This window comes from Colletes gigas, unplaced genomic scaffold (assembly GCF_013123115.1).
Source record: "Colletes gigas isolate AHSC1104 unplaced genomic scaffold, ASM1312311v1 Colletes_gigas_Sc00013, whole genome shotgun sequence".
NCBI classification, from domain to species: Eukaryota; Metazoa; Arthropoda; class Insecta; order Hymenoptera; family Colletidae; genus Colletes; species Colletes gigas.
In genome coordinates this window covers 842,461-863,838 of record NW_025106642.1, presented here as the reverse complement: position 1 = coordinate 863,838, position 21,378 = coordinate 842,461, and the positions used below count along the sequence as shown (strand labels likewise).

General features: G+C 29.8%; 4 protein-coding genes across 6 annotated transcripts; 3 read left to right on the top strand and 1 right to left on the bottom strand.

Annotated features, from left to right (window-relative positions):
* Positions 1 to 439: 439 nt before the first annotated feature.
* LOC122399289 (cytoplasmic FMR1-interacting protein) lies at positions 440 to 6,453 on the top strand. Its single transcript, XM_043399871.1, has 20 exons — positions 440 to 766; positions 883 to 936; positions 1,140 to 1,367; positions 1,542 to 1,721; positions 1,802 to 1,983; positions 2,076 to 2,600; positions 2,694 to 2,898; positions 2,961 to 3,175; positions 3,252 to 3,382; positions 3,456 to 3,626; positions 3,692 to 3,774; positions 3,867 to 3,935; positions 4,012 to 4,085; positions 4,152 to 4,557; positions 4,629 to 4,828; positions 4,899 to 5,428; positions 5,497 to 5,591; positions 5,685 to 5,923; positions 5,998 to 6,145; positions 6,238 to 6,453. The coding sequence occupies exons 3-20, from the start codon at positions 1,158 to 1,160 to the stop codon at positions 6,451 to 6,453; spliced, it is 3,879 nt and encodes a 1,292-aa protein (XP_043255806.1). The 5' UTR covers positions 440 to 766; positions 883 to 936; positions 1,140 to 1,157.
* A 1,403-nt stretch (positions 6,454 to 7,856) lies between these two features.
* LOC122399292 (WD repeat-containing protein 55 homolog) lies at positions 7,857 to 10,050 on the bottom strand. Of its 2 annotated transcripts, none has more exons than XM_043399876.1 (8): positions 9,934 to 10,050; positions 9,420 to 9,569; positions 9,145 to 9,337; positions 8,873 to 9,055; positions 8,735 to 8,808; positions 8,504 to 8,670; positions 8,214 to 8,431; positions 7,857 to 8,115 (listed from the first exon to the last, which is right to left on the bottom strand). In XM_043399876.1, exons 1-8 carry the CDS (start codon positions 9,959 to 9,961, stop codon positions 7,857 to 7,859), a joined length of 1,272 nt encoding a protein of 423 aa, XP_043255811.1. In that variant the 5' UTR covers positions 9,962 to 10,050. The 2 variants fall into 2 exon arrangements, with proteins under 2 accessions (XP_043255811.1, XP_043255810.1); XM_043399875.1 differs by having other exon boundaries at positions 9,420 to 9,575; positions 9,934 to 10,041.
* Positions 10,051 to 10,241: 191 nt separating this feature from the next.
* Positions 10,242 to 15,067, top strand: LOC122399290 (E3 ubiquitin-protein ligase TRIM33-like). 2 transcript variants are annotated; one of them, XM_043399873.1, is made up of 11 exons: positions 10,242 to 10,674; positions 11,083 to 11,312; positions 11,402 to 11,682; positions 11,804 to 11,914; positions 11,993 to 12,187; positions 12,263 to 12,375; positions 12,523 to 13,785; positions 13,962 to 14,100; positions 14,173 to 14,356; positions 14,438 to 14,590; positions 14,665 to 15,067. In XM_043399873.1, exons 1-11 carry the CDS (start codon positions 10,344 to 10,346, stop codon positions 14,836 to 14,838), a joined length of 3,174 nt encoding a protein of 1,057 aa, XP_043255808.1. In that variant the 5' UTR covers positions 10,242 to 10,343; the 3' UTR covers positions 14,839 to 15,067. The 2 variants fall into 2 exon arrangements, with proteins under 2 accessions (XP_043255808.1, XP_043255807.1); XM_043399872.1 differs by having other exon boundaries at positions 13,941 to 14,100.
* A 1,806-nt stretch (positions 15,068 to 16,873) lies between these two features.
* On the top strand, positions 16,874 to 20,982 carry LOC122399291 (uncharacterized protein MAL13P1.304). Its single transcript, XM_043399874.1, has 3 exons — positions 16,874 to 20,331; positions 20,415 to 20,610; positions 20,752 to 20,982. Exons 1-3 carry the CDS (start codon positions 16,877 to 16,879, stop codon positions 20,878 to 20,880), a joined length of 3,780 nt encoding a protein of 1,259 aa, XP_043255809.1. The 5' UTR covers positions 16,874 to 16,876; the 3' UTR covers positions 20,881 to 20,982.
* The last annotated feature ends 396 nt before the right edge of the window (positions 20,983 to 21,378 follow it).

The window sequence follows — 21,378 nt, the reverse complement described above, 5'->3', positions numbered from 1 at the left end:
CGCTCCTGCTACTCCTGTTACGACGTTGATTAAACGTTGATTATTCATTAATAACTCCTCTTCTGGTACAGTAGTACAGCCGTAAATGTTCCGACTTCCGGTATTCGTTAATAACGTCTTAAATACGGGCGGAACGGTTATAAAATCTATCCTTGAATCTAGCCAAGGGTCTATACTACATTCTCCGATTCTAAAAGTTCATATTTGAATCCCAGAAAAGGAGTTATCAATGAATAATCAAGGTACTGCGTAACAGGAGTGCCAAGAATGGGAGAACCTTTACTTCTTATACCTCCTATGACATTTTGTGATCCTGGTACGATTTTTCGAGTTCGAATCCCTGATATTAGATGGCGCCAGGTATTTCCTAATTTTTAGTATGATGATTAAAATATCTATCGCTGCCAATAATCATTTATAACTAATTAATTACATAAAATGTGTAGAATAATGGTCAAAGAAGGTTATAGTAGTGGATAACCATTAAAATTATTCATATTGAATTGGTACTATTTGGACAATTATCTTTTTTTTAAATTACTTATTTCACAGAAAACGTTATCTTCAATTGATCGATTAGTAGTAATTCTCAAATAATAAGATTAATTTTGGAACAGAATTTTCTGTAAAAATGAAAATGAAAATCAGGCAGAATACAGTGTATTTATGTACGTCAATGTACATACAAGTTAAAGTGTAGTCGCGGAACTGTTTGCATGTAGAGCCTAAGTATTGTTGATAGAATAATCAACTTGTTTTCTAGTAGGTGGGTGGAGTGTTAGAGTATCAATTTTATACATTAACAGCATAATGTTACATTATTGCGTCGCAATGTATTAATCACATTGTAAAGTATTTGAAAACTATTTTATTTTTTCGTAGAAAGATATAAGTTTCTAGTATATTCAAGTCCCTAGACACGTAACCTCCTTGGAGGTAAGTAATAAAAATTATAATTATCTTATATCACTCTATACATACAATTTTTAATTTCAACGATTATACATATTGGTTATACATATAAAAATTTGAAATTTAAGAAAATATTTCTTAACAATTGTAAATAATTAATATCATATGTTAAATTTTATTTGGATTTAAGTGTTAACAATGTATAAATAATTGTTTCTTTCATTCAGGTTTATATTTAAATTGAAATGGCTACTGATAAAGTAACTTTGAGCGATGCTTTATCCAATGTTGATGTGCTTGATGAATTTACATTACCAGATGAACAACCATGTATCGAAGCGCAACCATGTTCTGTAGTATATTTAGCCAATTTTGATACTAATTTTGAAGATAGAAATGGTTTTGTTACCGGGATTGCCAAGTACATTGAGGAAGCTACGGTTCATGCAAGTTTGGTAATTATGTGGAATACATTTGTACACATTGAAAGATAAATTTTTTATTTTTGTTGAACTTATATACGACAATAAATATATTACCTTGAATTATACATGTATGGAATTATGATTAACATTTACATTGTCTTTTGATATTATTATTGAAATATATAATTGTCGTTATTTTTAAAGAACGAATTGTTAGAGGAAGGTTTGAAACATGCTGTAATGTTATATACATGGAGATGTTGCTCGCGTGCAATTCCTCAACCAAAATCTAACGAACAACCAAATAGAGTAGAGATTTATGAAAAGACAGTAGAGGTATTAGCACCAGAAGTAAATAAGTTATTAAATTTTATGTACTTTCAAGTAAGTATGTAATTGTTTAATCATTTTAATCTTCTTGTATATCGGTACATGTATAAAATCAATAGAATATTTGTTTTTAGAGAAAGGCAATTGAAAGATTTTCGGGCGAAGTGAAACGCTTGTGTCATCACGAGAAAAGGAAAGACTTTGTTTCCGAAGCATATCTGCTTACTTTAGGAAAATTTATCAATATGTTCGCAGTTTTGGACGAACTGAAGAATATGAAATCTAGCGTGAAAAATGATTATTCTACCTATAGAAGGTAACTTTAATCTTATCGATTTACTATGTTTGGGTAACTTTATTCAGTTTTAACAAAATTTTTGACGAAATACAATTACTCTCTCGTTTCAGAGCTGCCCAATTTCTTAAAGTCATGTCTGATTCACAGACATTACAAGAATCACAAAACTTATCAATGTTTTTAGCTACACAGAATAAAATTCGTGATACTGTAAAAGAGAATTTAGAAAAAATTGCAGGATATGAAGAATTACTTGCAGATGTTGTCAATATATGTGTTCATATGTTCGAGACTAAGATGTATTTAACACCGAACGAAAAGCATATGTTGGTAAAAGTCATGGGATTTGGCCTATTTTTGATGGACAGTGAATTATGCAACATTAATAAACTAGATCAAAAAAAGAAACTAAAGTTAGATAGAATTGATAGAATTTTTAAAAACTTAGAGGTAGTGCCGTTGTTTGGTGATATGCAAATTGCACCCTTTAATTACATCAAACGGTCTAAACATTTTGATGCATCAAGGTGGCCATTGTCTTCGTCATCAAATAGTATAAGCCCGCAAGCGGATCTTATGGTACACCTTCCACAAATTAGGGAAGATCATGTAAAATACATTAGCGAATTAGCAAGGTAACTAGGCATATTATTAACAGTTTATAAATTAGTAAAAACATTAATTTACAACTCTGTAAAGAAAATATTACCTTTGTAATTACAATATAGATACAGTAATGAAGTGACTACAACATACAAAGAATGCGGGAGTGACACAGAAAATCGAGAAACTGCTGAATTAGCATTACGTGGATTGCAATTACTTTCTCAATGGACAAGCGTAGTAACGGAACTTTATAGTTGGAAACTTCTTCACCCCACCGACCATCATATGAATAAGGAGTGCCCACAAGAAGCTGAAGAATACGAAAGGGTATTTATTACTGTTAATTCTATTAATCATATAATATACATTGACACATTTTATTTTATTAGGCTACACGTTACAATTACACAGATGAAGAGAAATTTGCTTTGATAGAAGTTATAGCAATGATCAAGGGATTGCAAGTGCTAATGGCACGTATTGAAACTGTTTTTATTGATGCAATACGTAGAAATATATACGCGGAATTACAAGATTTCGTGCAACTTTCTCTACGAGAACCATTGCGTAAGGCAATAAAAAATAAAAAAGATCTAATTAGGAGGTTTGTATGTAATTAACGTACTTGTTATGAAAATTAAAAATCTTGTACAACTTAAACAGTTTACTGTTTTTTTTAGTATAATTGTATCCGTAAGAGAAACTTGCGCAGATTGGCATTTTGGAGTGGAGCCATTAGGGGATCCTGCACTGAAAGGAAAGAAAGATCCTGATAATGGGTTTGGTATAAAGGTACCACGGAGAAATGTTGGTAAGATCGAAGGACAGTTGAATTCTTTAACATCATAAATTTCCAATTTGTTTTTAAAAATATGTTTTCTTAGGGCCTTCTTCAACACAGCTTTATATGGTTCGTACTATGTTAGAATCATTAATTGCTGATAAGAGTGGCGGTAAGCGTACATTGAGAAAAGATATCGATGGTCAATACCTTGTACAAATTGATCAGTTTCATAAAACTAGTTTTTATTGGAGTTATCTCTTAAATTTTAGTGGTAAGTACAATCAGTTATAATTTATCATATTACAGTAGTTTTCTACTATACTCTGTTCCTTTTAGAATCATTACAAGACTGTTGTGATTTATCCCAATTATGGTACAGAGAATTTTACTTAGAAATGACCATGGGCCGAAAAATACAGGTAATTGAAAATTCACAGGTAGCCTACGTTTCGTATTATTATATTAAAAATATTATCAAAATAGCGTTTTGTGTGCTTCATTTCATGACTAGAAATGCCAAGTACGTCATCAACATAATGAGGAATGCAGCGACTTGATCACCATGGAGAAACGTATCCAGGTATTCTGTTAGACATATATGATCGTAACAATGTTATTTAAGCTTGTAATTTAAAGCTTATTAATACATCTTTCAGTTCCCTATTGAAATGTCTATGCCATGGATATTGACTGATCACATATTACGAAGTAAAGAACCATCAATGATGGAGTGAGTAAAATTATACTATAATCGTAATTTGGAAAATACGTTTTGAAATATCATATTTGTTTTTAGGTATGTTTTATATCCACTTGATCTGTACAATGATAGCGCACTGTATGCTCTAACAATATTTCGTAAACAATTTCTTTACGATGAAGTAGAAGCTGAGGTCAATTTATGTTTTGATCAATTTGTTTACAAACTTAGCGAACAAATTTTTGCTCATTACAAACAATTGGCTGCAAGTATATTGCTGGATAAAAGGTTCCGAGTTGAGTGCGTTGCTTTGGGGGCATATTTACTTCCATACCCACGTGCCAACAGATACGAAACTTTATTAAAACAAAGACACGTTCAGTTATTGGGACGAAGTATTGATTTGAACAAGTTAATTACGCAACGTATTAATGCTGATATGCAAAAATCATTGGATTTGGCAATTAGTAAATTTGAATCCGGTGATATTACTGGAGTCGTGGTGAGTTAAATAATTTAGTTTCATCTTTAATTCACAATAAAAATATATTTATCATAATTCATCTACTTCAGGAATTAGAAGGACTTTTGCAAGTTAATCGTCTTACTCACAAACTTTTAAGTAAATGGCTTGCCTTGGATGAATATGACGCAATGTTTAGAGAAGCAAATCATAATGTTCTAGCCCCGTATGGAAGAATCACGCTTCATGTATTTTGGGAACTAAATTATGACTTTTTACCAAATTATTGTTATAACGCAGCAACAAATAGGTAAAGCAATACTATAATTAAAAGTAAATAAAATAAAAGTTTGTGATTATATTGTAAATATGTGTAATAGGTTTGTAAAATGTCGTGGACTTCAATTTGTGCAACCAGTACATAGGGACAAGCCTCCACAAATGTCCCCCCACTACCTTTGGGGAAGTAAACATTTAAATTTAGCATATAGTACACAGTATGGGCAATATTCAGGATTTGTTGGTCCACAACACTTTCGTACAATGTGTAAACTTCTTGGGTATCAAGGTATCGCAGTAGTGATGGAAGAACTTTTGAAAATTGTGAAGTCTTTAATTCAAGGAAGCTTACATCAATTCACTAAGACTTTAATGGAAGCAATGCCAAAAGTCTGTAAGCTGCCAAGATACGATTATGGATCGCCGGGTGTTCTGGGATATTACCATGCTCAATTAAACGACATTGTGCAATATCCTGACGCAAAAACCGAGCTGTTTCATAATTTTCGCGAGTTCGGTAACACAATTTTATTTTGTCTCTTAATGGAACAAGCTTTATCGCAAGAAGAAGTTTGCGATTTATTACATGCAGCACCGTTTCAAAATATACTGCCTAGACCTTACTGCAAAGGTAACGATTCCAAACTATCAAAAATAAAAATTCTGCGTTTAAAAATATTGAAACAATTTTAATTCCAGAGGGTGAGAAACCGGAAACCAAGCAAAAGCGACTTGAAGCTAAATACGCAGCCTTACAAATTGTTCCAAATGTAGATAAACTAGGTACAGCTAAGGTAAACAGTAAAGAGTAATGTTATACAATGTCTGGAAATTGTTCAGAAATATTTTGTGCATACATTTTATAAATGTTTTAATTCTTTTTGTAGCAAGCAATGATTGCCAGGGAGGGCGATTTATTAACACGAGAACGGCTTTGTTGCGGTTTGTCGATATTTGATGTGGTACTCGGTAGATTGCGCAGTTTCTTAGATGACCCTATTTGGGTTGGCCCACCTCCTGCAAACGGAGTAATGAATGTCGATGAGTGCACAGAATTTCATAGATTATGGAGTGCACTACAATTCGTATATTGTATTCCTGTTGGTGAAACAGAATTTACTGTCGAGTTCGTGATATAATTATAATTTCATATCTAATTGAAGCAGAACAGTAAACTGCATAATATTATTCTTATTACAGGGAATTATTTGGCGAGGGCTTACATTGGGCTGGATGTGCTATGATAGTATTACTTGGTCAGCAGAGGCGATTTGAGGCTCTTGATTTTTGTTATCATATTCTGAGAGTACAACGTGTAGATGGTAAGGACGAAAATGTTAAAGGAATTGTAAGTATCCATATGTAAGTCATATTTGATCACACACACTTTCTTTTATTAATATATGTAAATAATGAATTTGTTTGAATAATATCGAATAGCATTTGAAAAGAATGGTGGATAGAATCAGAAGATTCCAAGTATTAAATTCGCAAATTTTTGCTGTATTAAATAAGTATTTGAAGAGCGGGGATGGCGATGCAACAAGCGTTGAACACGTCCGATGCTTTCCACCTCCTATTCATCCCTCGCTTGCTCATGCACAGCAGCAACATTATCATACGCCAGAATACTTGCGTCAAATGAATCATCAGTAAAGTAATATTAATAAACAGTCATATTTGTAATTCAACATAATAAAAGCTGAGTCTTACTTTTTAAATAACTCGTATTTCCGAGTAATAATTTAATGTAAAATATAATATTTTCAAATATTTATTTAATTTTTAAAAAAATAAATTTTGCACATCAATTAAATTGCATTCTATATTCTTATCAGTACTTTTTATATTAAAGTATTTTTAATTAATTAATGTTTGATAAATCGAACAATTTATTTGATCAAAACCACTCAGACCTCTTTTGCTGTTGTGAATATTTTGTTTGTTTGTGCATGGTATTATATTGCTACATAAAAAGTATCAGTAATATTTAATATATTTGAAATTAATCTATAAGAATGTTCATATCCTATGTTGAAGTTTCTGATGTATAACTTATATTTTAATACTTTCTTTATACATATACAAAAATGTATGTACTCATTATCTGGAGACTAATTGGAAAACATTTAAAATTAGGAATATTTATTTCTGCACTATTTCAGATCTTTTATATTAAGTGTTATGCAATATCAGTATTATTGATTATAACTTAATAATAAATATAATTTAAATCTCATGATGTATTGTGAGATATTTAATCACGAAATGTAAAGTACGAGAACTGTATGAAACGTTTGTAATCACAGTGATAAACATTCGGTGAATTTTCACTATTTAGAAAATGTTTTTTTGTAAACCTATATAATCCATACATAATAAACTAAAGGAATAAGAATAAAAAGAATTGTATGGTAAGTAACTTATTGTAAATTGCAATATGTACAACGCAATGGTTAATAATTAGCGTTTCAAAGCATGTTCTTTATAATATTTTTAGGGATATAGATAAACGATCAAATATTTAATTCTGTACTGCTTTTTTTCTTTTAGATAATTTTTATAACTATGCTTGTTAATTTAAATGTATAGAATATTCAGTTTATCGTACACTGTGAATGCACAAACTTACTGGTATTAAGTCAACCAAATAAACGAGTTCACTAAATAAAAGGAAGTATAAGATTTTTATATCTATTTATATAATGGAGTTAATTAAAAGAAAGATATTTGTTAAATCTGAAATAAAATTCAAAGATTGATTTGAAAACCAGTGTTTGTGCTCTCTTGTAACTAATTATAATTAAATAATTATATTTATGCAAAATGCAGTGTTCAACTTTTCAATATAAATGTACGATTAATAGATGTATAATAATTAAGTTATCAATTAAGAGGAAATTTGTATATGAAGGTATGTTATATCAGTATCATTTGTTCACTATCTTACGAACGGTACATTCAATAACTTCATCTATGTATTATTATATTTAAAATTATAATTTTTAATAATAAATATACAACATTTCACATAAATTATTATTTTTTTTATTTCTATATTAAAGGTCTGAAAAAAAGTTTGATGCATTATCGATTTTACTGCTTGGAAGATTATGCTTTAATTGTTTCTGTTTTCCCCCCTTTATACGTTCAGCGACATTTAATGTTTCAAAATACTGTACATTCCAAAATTTGATATCATTATTGTGCGAAGAAGATGCAATTAATGTACCATCATTATTGACATCAAGGGTTTCAATGGAAAAATTATGTTGTCCCACTATTCCAAGATGACGATGAGGAAACAAGCTATTCGACCTGCACAATAAATATAAATAAATACATATATATAAAAACGAGTGTCTCGTTTTGATGTCAAAGAAAATAATAGTTTATATCGGTAGATTATTTCATACCTAAGTATTCCATCTTCTCCTCCTGTTATTACAACATTTTCAGTAATTGGAACCATACAATTTATGGCCTTCTTAGTTACACTCGGAAACTCGTCCGAATGGAGACCAAATTCTCCCCAATTGTATACATACAGTTTTCCTTTACTGGTGCCCACCAAAAGTTTTGTTTCAGTTTTAAATATACCAAGGCAAGTTAACTCCTCTTCGTATTCCTCTGACTATTAAAATGTTTATTATAGAAACGTGCATAACAAAATAACTTACAGTAAACTATATATGTAGCTATTCACCTGTAGATGCATTTTCTTTCCTGGAATATTGAATGTAGTAAGAGAACCATCTCCACTAGCACATACTAAATACTTTGCATCGCTGTTTGTTACAATAGAACTCACATAATCTTCCATTTTCTTGAATGAAAATGTAGGTGTATTTCCTCTTATTCTAAGATCCCAAACTAAAAATATCTATACATGAATATAATCTAATACAAAGAGGAGAAAATAAATATAATTATTTACATTTTACAACACCATCATCATCCCCTGTTGCAAACATGTGTTCTCCAATTACAGTCATTGTGTATACTGGTTCTCTAGGATATAAATTAATTATCGATCGTATACTATAAAGGGTAAAAAAAGTATTTTTATACATACTCGTGTGCATTTTCATATAATCTTATTAACTTCTCTGTTTCTACATCGGTGAGCATTATAGATAAATCCTTGGCAGTCGAAAATAAAGTTGTACCACTTTCATTAAACTCTATATCACGACATGCTTTAAGATGTAATTCTAAAGTTGATAATAGTTCTGTTTCTGTATTGTTATACTTGTACCTAACATGTAAAAAAATATATGTATGTATTAAATTGTTATACACTGTTCCTTAAAATTAATGCATAATATCGTATAAATGTTAAATTACAAGTAAACATCTCCTACAATGCTAGCCACAGCAATCATATCCGAATTGGGATGGAAACATATATCCACCACATAATCTTCTATTGTAATAGGTGGAGGATGATTTCTATGAGCATCTTGTGATTTAATTATTGCTTTCACAACTTCATTTTCTTCCTCATCTTCGTTTAACAAAATTGCTTCTGCATCACTATCTTTAATAATGATAATAAATTTGTAAGCTTATAACTAATTAGAAATAAATATTATATTATTATCAACTTATGTAAAACATACTTTCATGAGTAGGAATCTGATTATTATTTGAAACGGAATCTTCTATATCGTCATTTTCTGAATCAGATTCATCTGTATTGCACGCAGTATCATCACTGTCCTCGCTGTCTTGACTATCATTACTGTCATCGCTGTCTTGAGTAAACTTATCTGTAACTACCATTAACATATTTAGTTGGATGTAGCAATACACAAATCATCTCATAATTTGTTATGAACTGTTCTGATGATATTGTCAATTTAATGTTTAATGTATTTAGTCCTTTATAGAAGAATATCTGGAAGCTGAATAGCAAATCTTGGAGCAGATGACGCATCTAAAAATCACTTTATCTAATACAGAAATTTTATTTTAAAGAAATAAATTGTTGCATTTTGTATTAAAGAAATCAACTTTTGTTGATTTCTGACAACGAATTAAAATTATATACATAATAATAGTGACATAAACCAAACATTTACTTTACAATAGTAATTTACAAAATAAAAATTATTCTTTATTAAACGAATGTACCTATTAATTTTTCTTCGTTTAAATGCATGTTTGAATAATGCAAAATACTTGTGGTTCCTAACTTCTCTTATTATACAGTGCTTTTAGAAGTTACGCGTTGCATACGCCACGTGAAAGCAGTTCAAATAAAAACGCCATGGCGGATCCTCATAATAACACTAATTTCTACAGGGTGATTCTGTGCGGCAGGCCTAAGAGCGCGTAACGTTTAAACAAGTTGTACTATAGGTGGCGGAATGGTACGATGCACTGTGCTCGCTATTCAGTTTTCCATCTAAACTGCAACAATTAGAATGATTAAAGTATGTAGCATGGTGGACCATGGCGCTACACAGTTCAAGAAAAATATATTTTCATAAATTGTAAAAACGATTCTTGTGTGTAGCCATTTATGCTTCAATACTTTTAACATGGAGTCTCGAACAAACGAGATTTTAACAACAGGCTCGATAGCAACGGTTAAAGAAGAACCACAAGACCAAACTGGCGCAAAGCAAGACTTGCAACAATCTCAAGTACAGGGCGTTTGCATTGAAGAAGAGTGCGAACAGCGTATCGAGTGCACTACCGAGAGCCAGGAGAATGAAACGCGTGCATTTTTATCAAAATGTGTGTTCTGTGGGAAAACATTTGCCTTTGGTGACGATCCGAAACTTTTAGAATGTTTACATGCAGCATGCTGTGCATGTGTCAACAGTAAATTGAGTGATCACAATACATCGGTCGACGTGGATGTTTTGTGTAAGTCTGTATTATATGTATACATATCTCTTTAACAGATTTCGTATCAAACAATATTCATCGAAGTAGTTTCTTATTTCAAAACAATTAAATAAATATCTTGTTTGTAACAAACAAAAGAAATGATTATATTTACTCTTTTACTTATTCAATTAAATTGATCACTTTAAGCAATTTACAGTGATGATTTATTTATAACTGAATTAGATATTTCTTTTTCCATGATAAAAATTCTTATAATAAATGTATGAAAGTTTAAGTTTTTTTTATAAATACATAGTATGATTCTATTCTGTACAATTTAATAGATATTGTATATCAATATAAAGTAATGTACGTCATATACATGTGTTTCTTCTAATATGTGATTTAAACTATATGAATTAAAGTTGACATAAATTATTACAGTGGAGAGCAATGTGGTTGCTTGTCAAATTTGTAATGTTACCACTCAAGCGGACAATTTAATCGAGAACAGATTTCTTTCAAAGTTTATAGAAGAAGATTGTAGTCCAGGTACCGATGACGAATCTAAAGAAACAGAAGAAGAAAAAAAGTGTACCAGCTGTCATGATAATGCTAATGCTACGAGCTGGTGCGTAGAATGCGAAGAATTTATCTGTCAGAACTGTGTTATGGTAATAAAACTATAATATTGTTATACATTTATAATGCATATGTCTCTGACAAGTGATTAGGAATTATTTTAAATTTAATGTTCTTTAAGGCACATCAAAGATTAAAAATAACAAAGGATCATACCATTAAACCAAAGGACGAAGTTGCCAATGATAGAGATAATGTTAAAAAGAACAACAAAAAGATACCTGGCTATTTATTTTGTACAATTCATTCGCATGAACAATTGTCTTTATTTTGTCAAACGTGTGATAAACTTACTTGTAGGGACTGTCAGTTAAGTGAACATAGAGATCATAAGTACAAATTCATTCATGAAATTGCTGCCGAAACACGTGCTTCTGTATCAACTTTACTTAAAGAAGTTAGGTAATTCTTTTACCATTTTATTTTATTCGTCATATTTTTACTTACTAAATATTGATACTATTATTTTATCCAAGAACTTCTATCGTCAATATTTATACTTATAATGTGTTTATGTATTTAGTTATAAACGAGTTTTACTGAAAAGCGCAATGAAAGTTATAGAGGATAGGCAAGTTCTTATTCTAGAAAAGAAAAAAAATTTAGTACAAGATATAACACAAATGGTGGTGCAGTAAGTTTTTATTATCCTTGTATACAATGTTATTTAAACAAAACGAAATTGTTCAGACCATGTAACTTTGATTCGCAGGTTAACAAATGCAATTAATACACGAGGGAAGCAATTAGTTATGCGTTTAAATGAAGTTTGTGATCAAAAGCAAAACACACTAAATGAAAAGAAAGTTGCTTTAGACCAATTATCAAAGCTTACAGATCATTGTATTCAATTTGTAGCTCATGCTTTAAAAAAGGGTACAGACATGGAATTACTTTACAGTAAAAAGTATATATAATATTTAGTTATTGTTATGGATAATGTGAATATTGTTGCGTTTATTCTACAACAGTGTATTTTCAGATCTGTTACAAGTCATTTGCAAAGAATAAAAAGCAGACGAGCTGACATTCCAAATCCAGAAATACCTGTTAGAATACATTTATCCTTGGAAAAAGTACCAGACTTGATAAAAGGTTAAATTAATATAAATAGGTGCTTAATTACGTTATTCAATATAGGAAGTTTATGGTATTCCTATGAATTAGAATTAGTTTATTCTTTCAATTATAATATCGCAGTAAAATGTTGTACAAAATTAAATGTTTCTGTTTAACTTTTAGTTGTTTCATCGATTGGAGCAATAGTCGTGGATGGTCGAGTATATCCTTCAATATCTCCTTTGGCCGGGATAAATACACCATCTATGTCATACAATGAATCTCAATCGGAGCAGAAACAAACAACTAATTTAACAAATACACCCATGGATGGCTCTCCTATAGCTGCACAATTACCTCCTACGACGCAGCAATCAAATAATATACAACAAAATTCCTATCAACAAGTGCCTCTTCATTTAACGCCTCAACAACAACAACAACAAATTGTGCCACAACTACAGCAGCCGCAGCAGCAGCAACAACAGCAATCGCAGCAGCAGCAACAACAGCAATCGCAGCAACAGCAACAAGCACAATCACAAAATTATATTCAACATTATAATATGACTAATATGCCACCTCGATCATCACCGCAAGCACATCAACCACGTGTGCCATATACAGTTAACTTTAATAACAGATTACAGCAACCACTAATGATGCAGCAACGTCCATTGGGGAGTTGTCACCAACAAGTAACATCATCTACACATCCTCATCAACAAGTTCACATAGATCAGCTTGGACAAAATACAAGTTTGCGTGGGCTTCTTGCACATAATCCTCCACCCTACCGTCCGTCTACAAATCATGTACCATATCGATTACCACCTTATAGGTATCCTTCAAATAATTCTCAACGACCGGCACCGCAACATACGTATCAGCCAACGAATACATCTATGGTATCTGGTGTAAGACTCCAACAATGTAATCCAACTTCACCATCCACGCAACATTTAAATTATTCTGTGCCGCAACCTGCTACAGCTCGTTGGCACATACCCCAAAATGTTAATCCCTGTCTTCCTTATTATCCATCCCGTCATCAAGTTACACCCCCAATGCCAGTTCCTATCAACGATACTTACAAAATAACATTAAAAAATCAACAATCAAACGTTAATCAAAAATATAATACACAAACAAGTACTGCTACTGATAATCAGCCTCAATCACAAAATTCGGTATCTGTTGGTCATACGGTCAGCTCGTCGGTACCTAAAACGCCTAGCCCTGTACCCCCTGGAAAATCAGATGAAACAGAAAAAAGTTTGGATAAGTTTTGCCAAAAATCTTTAAACGATTTAATGCTTACTATTGCAAAATTAGATAGTAATGGAATCATGGTGATACCAGAAGCCCAACGAAATCAATTGGATTCTGCTCAAGTAGATAGTTCAACTGATGAGGGAATGAATCCAATGGCTGAAAATTCATCAGGTACTTTAACATCTTAGATAAATAATTAGTGTCTAAACATTCTAAATTAAATTTGAAATAGAAATATGTAATTAATATTTGGAACATTTTTAGAAAAAACTATGATAAATAATGCTAAAGTGATAAATGCACGTACGTAATTATATGTTCAATAGATAATTCAAAAAATGCTGCAGCATCTATGACAAAGGATGATCCTAACGAAGACTGGTGTGCAGTATGCATGGATGGAGGTGATGCAGTACTATGTTGTGATAAATGCCCAAAAGTCTTCCACTTATATTGTCATATTCCTAGCTTAAAATCGTTTCCTGAGTAAGTATATAAATAGTACGGTTTATATACGCCGTGCTGTAAAATTGATGTCAAACACTTTTGTATGATCAGTGAAAGTGAAACCTGGCAATGTATGTTATGTACAAATGTACTTGATTGCTCGGATGAATCATCAGGAGAAAAAAGGCCAAACACGATGAATACGAAAGAGTTACGAATTGCACAAAGAATTGTGCTGGAACTTTATTGTCAATATGAGCAAAGTTTACCCTTCCGTGAAGTTGTTTCTAATGAGGTAAATTTAACATACAAAAATTGATTTGTTAAGAAGTTAAAGAATACGAGAGTAATTAATTCTTTAATTTGTCATTAACAGATAGTTGATTATCATCGTATTATAAAGAAACCAATTGCATTAGACGTAATTAGAGATAAATTAAAACCTGATCACCCAAATTATTACACGGATTTAAGGCAAGTTATGGCAGACATCAGATTAATGTTCAAGAATGCTTTTACATACAACCCTGTAAGTTCTATTATAAAATTCATAATTATGTTGAAAAATTATTTACCATTTTTAAATAATTCTATTTCATTTAGGTTGAATCACAAGTGTATCAAGAAGCTCGCAATTTAGAAGAATTTTTTGAGAAACTGTTACTGAAATGGGCGCCAAATTATGCTTACGATGATCCTTTTCTTTCAGCTGATAAAGACGAAGACGAGGAAGTATTCCCACCTAATAGAAAATACCGACGCATAGTGACTGATTAATTTTCATTTCTCATAATTGAACACTTGAAAGAGTGTGCTATTTTTAAAACGCGTAGCAGAATTATATTTCAAAGCAGTCCATGGATATTTCTTATTTACATTAAATATGGCTTCTCGTGTTTAATAAATTGATATAGCACATTATAGTTATTTTAAAAATACTAACAAAGCAATTGAACTCAATACAGACATTTATAATTGTAGCATAATATTGTTCGAGTTTTTTTAATTTAATAAGACAAATTTTACATCCTACTGTATGAATTTATAAATTAACGGTGAATGTGTTTTTATTGACAATTTTTGTTCATGAAATATTTGAATGTTTGTTATTATTTGTGAGATCATCACGAAGTCAATTTTTGAAATACTTATCATTGAGTTGTACAATTCAGTGATTTATTAAAAAATAATTATATTAATTCTACAATGAAGTATTTCAGTAAATACACGAGTATATTTTTTATAAAGTATTACGACTATATATATACATACTATCATTCTACTAAAATTAAATTCTATAGTCTAAACGTTATATTACTTGTTGATAGAATGTTGAACTTGTTGAAATCATTTTTTTCAGTAATACTCTGCATATAATATGCGTGGTATATAATAATTGAGAAAATGTTTGGTTTTTACGAAATTTTGTATTGAGACGGACTATATTAGTGTTCCGATTTTGTAATTACTTTCCTCTTTTACACTCACAGTTTGATTTCAATTAAGATAATTTAATCTTACCGCATTTACTTAATAGCGCTCAAACGTAGAGAAATTCTTGTCAGTTGCATTGGATTAAGTATACATACACATTATGTAAGAAGAAAGTTTCACGTAGATATGTTAACTAAAGTTATTAAGATCTTTTCGCTTTCTACTCGATTGTAATTTGTAATAAAAATTGTATAAGATGAATTAGTTGCGTCACTTTTTACATAATAAAAAAGATATTAATGTTTTAAAATGTTATTGTGTCATAAATAAAAAAACTATCACATATCAAAAAATAAATTTGTAATAAAATTAATTTGATAACAATTTTATGAAGTTAACGAATTTATGTAATATTGGAAATATAATGGATTATACTTTTAGAAATTTTAATAAAGTTACACATTTTACAAGACGTTGAAAAAACAAAAGTTAATTAGTGATTATATATAAAGTGATTCACCTAATTTAACAACCATAAATAACTTGTACAATGTAAGAAAAATATTTTGAGTTGTATTTATTCCAGCATCTTATTTTTAATTTTATTTAAATAATATATAGCGATTTCAAACAATTAAGTCATTTTAATATTTTTTAAAATATATAAACTGTAACATTTTTTTGTTCCATAGTTTTTCATAATATAAATTTTCAAATATCAGTTTTTGAAATATATAACCTTGCTTTTTTGAATTTAACGGATAACCATGCGTTTCTGTGAAATGCTGTGATTGGTTGGTGTTTTTATAAGTAACCAATCGACGTATTGTTTCCAGTCAGATTTAACTAGATAGATAGCATGCAATGGAGATATATATATAATTTTTGAACTGTCAAACGGTTTAATAGAACAAGTGTCTCGTGTGATAATATGAAAATATAGAAACTACTTTAACAAATTTGATTTGAGACGTGTTTTTCATTTGTTTGTGACATCTGTTTTTATTTGAAACAGTATATACATATCTGCTAAACAATTAAAATACCTTATAAGTCAATTTGTAAACTGTAACCATTGACTTTAAATGTATGTTTCAAATGAATTTTAATACTTAATACATTGCGTGTAATAAAGAAAAAGAATATTTTAACACGAGTTAAAAAGTTAATAAAATTAGTTGTGGAAGGTATTTATAAAACTATATACTTAATAATGTTACAGTATATTTACATTCATATTTTGATGTATGTGTACATTTATATGTATATGCAGATTAGTTTTCAAAGCATAAATAACTTTTAATCATTATTTGCACATACATTTTACTCGATTCAATACTATATGCATTAAGTTTATTATATGTAACATATTATTAAAAAAATGGATTTAGAAGCAACTATAGTTGAACGTTTGCACAAATTAAAACAATGGCAATTGGAGCAACAAGAACGACTATTAAAACAGCAACAAATGCAAAGAGAGATATTAACTCAGAAACAAGATTCTGTGTATAAAGTACTTGAAATATCATTACAAGAACTTAATCTTGATGAAAGTATGCAACATACTAATAATTCAAATAAAATTGAAGTTAATAGTGAAACTGACGATGAAGTATTAGTTATGGTGCATAATGAATCACAGAACAAAGAAAATTGTGCAGAAATGTTACATAGTAATGAATCATATACTAGTCAAGATGGAAATAATTTTGACAATTCGATTTTTCAACGACAGTTATCTAATGAAAAATTATTAAAAAAAAGCATGCCAATATCTGATACAAAAATTATTGAAAGCTCAACAATACTTTCACCAAAACATAAGAAAGAAATAGAACAATTTATTATAGATGGAGTAATACCATTGCCATGTAATAGAACATCAATTAGTAATATTTGCATCGACGATATACCAGTCCCTTCTCCCAAAAAAGATTTCCATACATTACTAGAAGAAAGATTAAAAGACTGTGAAAATGTACCTTACGAAAGACCTAATAATAATTCAGCATATAAAGTAAAAAGACCATTTTTAAGGAAAGGAGAAGGTTTGTCCAGGTTTAAATCAAATCAAGAAACACAATTACCTAAGATAAGAAATAGATCACGCAGTGCATCATTTTCTGCTGGTATACAATCTGATTCTAAACACTCTAAGAACAAAACTAAATCTAATAATATTAAACAAACTTCCAAAAATGTACAATTAACAAAAAATACGAGGTGTACAAATTCATCGCAAAAACATTTGTGCTTAAAAAATGTTCCACTGCCAAAGAAGAAAATTCGCAGCAAGTCTGAATCTAATACTTCGTGTATTCGATCGGACAATCGTATTAATAAAGTTGGGAATAATGTTGAATTAAATACTTCAGATTTTCATTCAAGAACACAAAAAGAAATGGAGGAAGTTAGAATTTTTGAATTGTTAGAAGAAAAAGCTGAGAATTCTAGCTTCTGTTCTACATCTAGTACAGTTGTTGCATTTCTACAACAATCAACACCATTTAAAAAGAAAAGAGGATGTATTAATCCAGATAACCACAAGGTTAATATAAAACAACACACTAGTCCAATAATTAAAAATCTTAAGGATTTGCCAGTTCAGAAGCCTAATGCTTACATATGTACAACTACTAATAAAAGTGATAATTCTTATTGCGATTTAAAACCTCTTGTGAACCAAAATGAGTTACATTCATCCTTAATGAAACATAATATGCATAAAAGTATAAATCCTTTGCAAAATGGTAAAGAAAACAATAAAATAGATAGAAGTATAAACGGACATGCTCCTTTAAAAAACCAAGTTCAATCGACACACAATGTACAAAACTTTTATGACATTCCTAATGTTGAGGGTGATGTGGACGTTAGTCTTCATGTTAGATTTTCTGAATATAACGAGTACAAAACTATTGGATTAACAGACACATCTACTATATCAACCGAATCAGTGACGATACAAAATTTCTGTGATGAAAATGTATGGAACGATGACCGTTCAACTCCGGAAATGTCCGATACCGAAACGATACGAATACCATTTGAAGTATCACAGTCATCTGCAATGATGCAAGATAAAACACAAAATAATAATCTCAAATTTGCGCTCGAGCAATGCAACATACAAGAATTAAATTATAAGGTAAAAAATATTGGTAGTATGAAACAAAAGGATGATTTTAATTATAACAAAGATATACATCAACATGTTTATCATAACAATGATTCAGAATTCTCAGACACTACTGATCAGTTCCTTGACAATGATAATGAACAAAGTATTTTAAATGAACATAATACAAAAAATGTAACGTCACAGGGCACTAATAATTCTCATAATACTGAAGAATTAGAGAAATGTATAGAAAAACATAATAGTAGAAAAATAGAAAATTGTGTAGATAGTTATAATAATGTATCTATAATCGAAGATCAGAAAATTGAAGAAAATTTACAAAAAATGAATGAAACCATATTCAAGTCAGAACTTTTAAAAAATCGTCTTCTGGAGCTTGAACAAGAGATTAATATATTTCGTAAAGAAAATACAGCTTTATCTATTCAACGAAAAAAATTACAAGAAGATCAGAGATCTTTACATAAGGAATATGCAGAAAAGGAAAAATATTTTGAAGATAATAAAAAACAAGCGGAAGATCGTTTACAAGAAGAAAGAAAAAAATTAGTTCGGGAAAAAACTGCATTAGAAAATAGAATGCGAGATGCACAAGAGAAAGCTCAACAAAGTAAAATAGAAAGGCAAGAAATGCAAAATTTGAAACAAGAATTGGAAAAATTAAGGGACGAAATACATCTAAAAGAAAGTAGATGGAATGCTGCACAATCCAGACATAAGTGTCAAGTGAGAATATTAAAAATGGAAAATTCAAAATTGAAACAAGAAATTGAGAAACTACAAAATTCGAAGAAAGGAAATATTAGATATAAGGGGAAATCTGGAACTTTCTCAAATACAAAGTCAATTCATCAAATTAATAAACAACTTAATATGCAATTTAAAGAAAGTAAAAAGGATAATAATTCGTTGTCGGACGACAGTGATCATAAATTGGTAAAGTCAATGATGAATAACATAACTGATACGATTGATACTCAAAATGTAAAACAAGATGAATATAATTGCAACAGTAATAAGAATGTTATGAATGAAAATGTAGAGAAATGTCGGACAAGCATGGAAAATGTTAAAAAACGTAATTTGTATGAAAATTTAATTAAAGAAGCAACATCTGATTTAACAGACATTCAAGAACAACCTTGTACTTCAGAAAATTTAAATGAATCTATGCCTGATTTAAGTAATGAGTTAAAAAAATTAAGCAGAACAATAAATTGTATTGAAGATGATTCTAAAAAATCAAGTACAGACACTAATGTTGCACTTTTTACAGATCATATCAGTCCAAATAACAATGTTCAAATACATGTACAAAATGAAAATGTACATTTAATATCCCCTACTAAAGTGTCTCATGAAAACCATGATCAAAAATTAATGCCAACACCATCTGATAAAATATCATCAAGCGCATATATGAAAACTGTGCCTTCATCTTGCCAAAGTAACTCTAACATTGATAAACAAGGTATAAGACAAATTCAACATCCGGATGGACGTGTTGAGTACTGGTATCCAAATGGAAATGTAAAAAAAATCTTTCCCGATCAAGGTTTAACTAAGTTGATATATTATAATGGAGATGTTCGCGAAACTAATAAAAATGGAGAAGTAAAATATTTCTATGCATCAACTCGTACATGGCATATAACAATGCCAGATGGCTTAGAGATTTTAGAATTCGCCGAGTAAGTTATTGCATTTAATTTCATATGTATCGTAATTTCTGATATTTAATTATCTATAAAATAACATTTTTGTTATTATACAGTGGTCAAGTAGAAAGACGTTCGCATAGTGGTATGATAGAAGTATCTTTTCCAGATGGTTCAATACGAGTTTTAGAATCCAATGGTACTGAAAACTGGACATTACCAAATGGAACATTAATTCAAACTTTTACTAATGGAGAAAAAATTCTTACTTTACCAAATGGACAACGCGAAATACATACTAAAGATCATAAGGTAATAAATAATAACATGTAGACGTAATAACTTTAAATAGGAAATAAACAATTCAGTCGTTTTATTAAAATTTATTTGAATTATTTGTAATTAAGGACCATTCTATATGTACATTTGTATAACTGATCTTTTCTATTTTAGAGGCGAGAATATCCTGATGGTACTGTTAAATTCATCTACCCTGATGGTACTCAAGAAACACAATATTCTAATGGCAGATTACGCCTTAAAGACAAAGATGGTAATCTTTTACGAGATACATATCAATAAAAACTGCAAATGTTGTGATAGATGTAATGTATGATTAAAAGTAACATCTCGTAGGGAAGACAGAATTCTATTTGAAATCATGCATATGATATACTATATTTTAAGTAAGTCCTGTACACATGTTAAAATATAATTAGACATACTATTTAAAATAATAGTTATTAATAAATTAAAATAAATGAAGACTGGATTTCATATTACCATAGCATTATGATATAAAAGTTTCAATACTAAACATTTAATAATAGTTAATCCATAAAATGAGTGTAGTTGCAAAAATGAAGATTTTAGTAAATTTTTCCATATTGTTCTGTTCTATTTTATTTCTTATCTTACCTTTTTTTATAATCAATTTAAACTTTAAATTTTGTATATGATTTCTTAATGTCTGCAGTATTATGGTAGAATATAATTACTGATACTACTGTTCCCCAATGTATAAAAAATGTATGTATCAGTTATCCCTAAAGTAGACTAACTTAAAATACCAACTATATA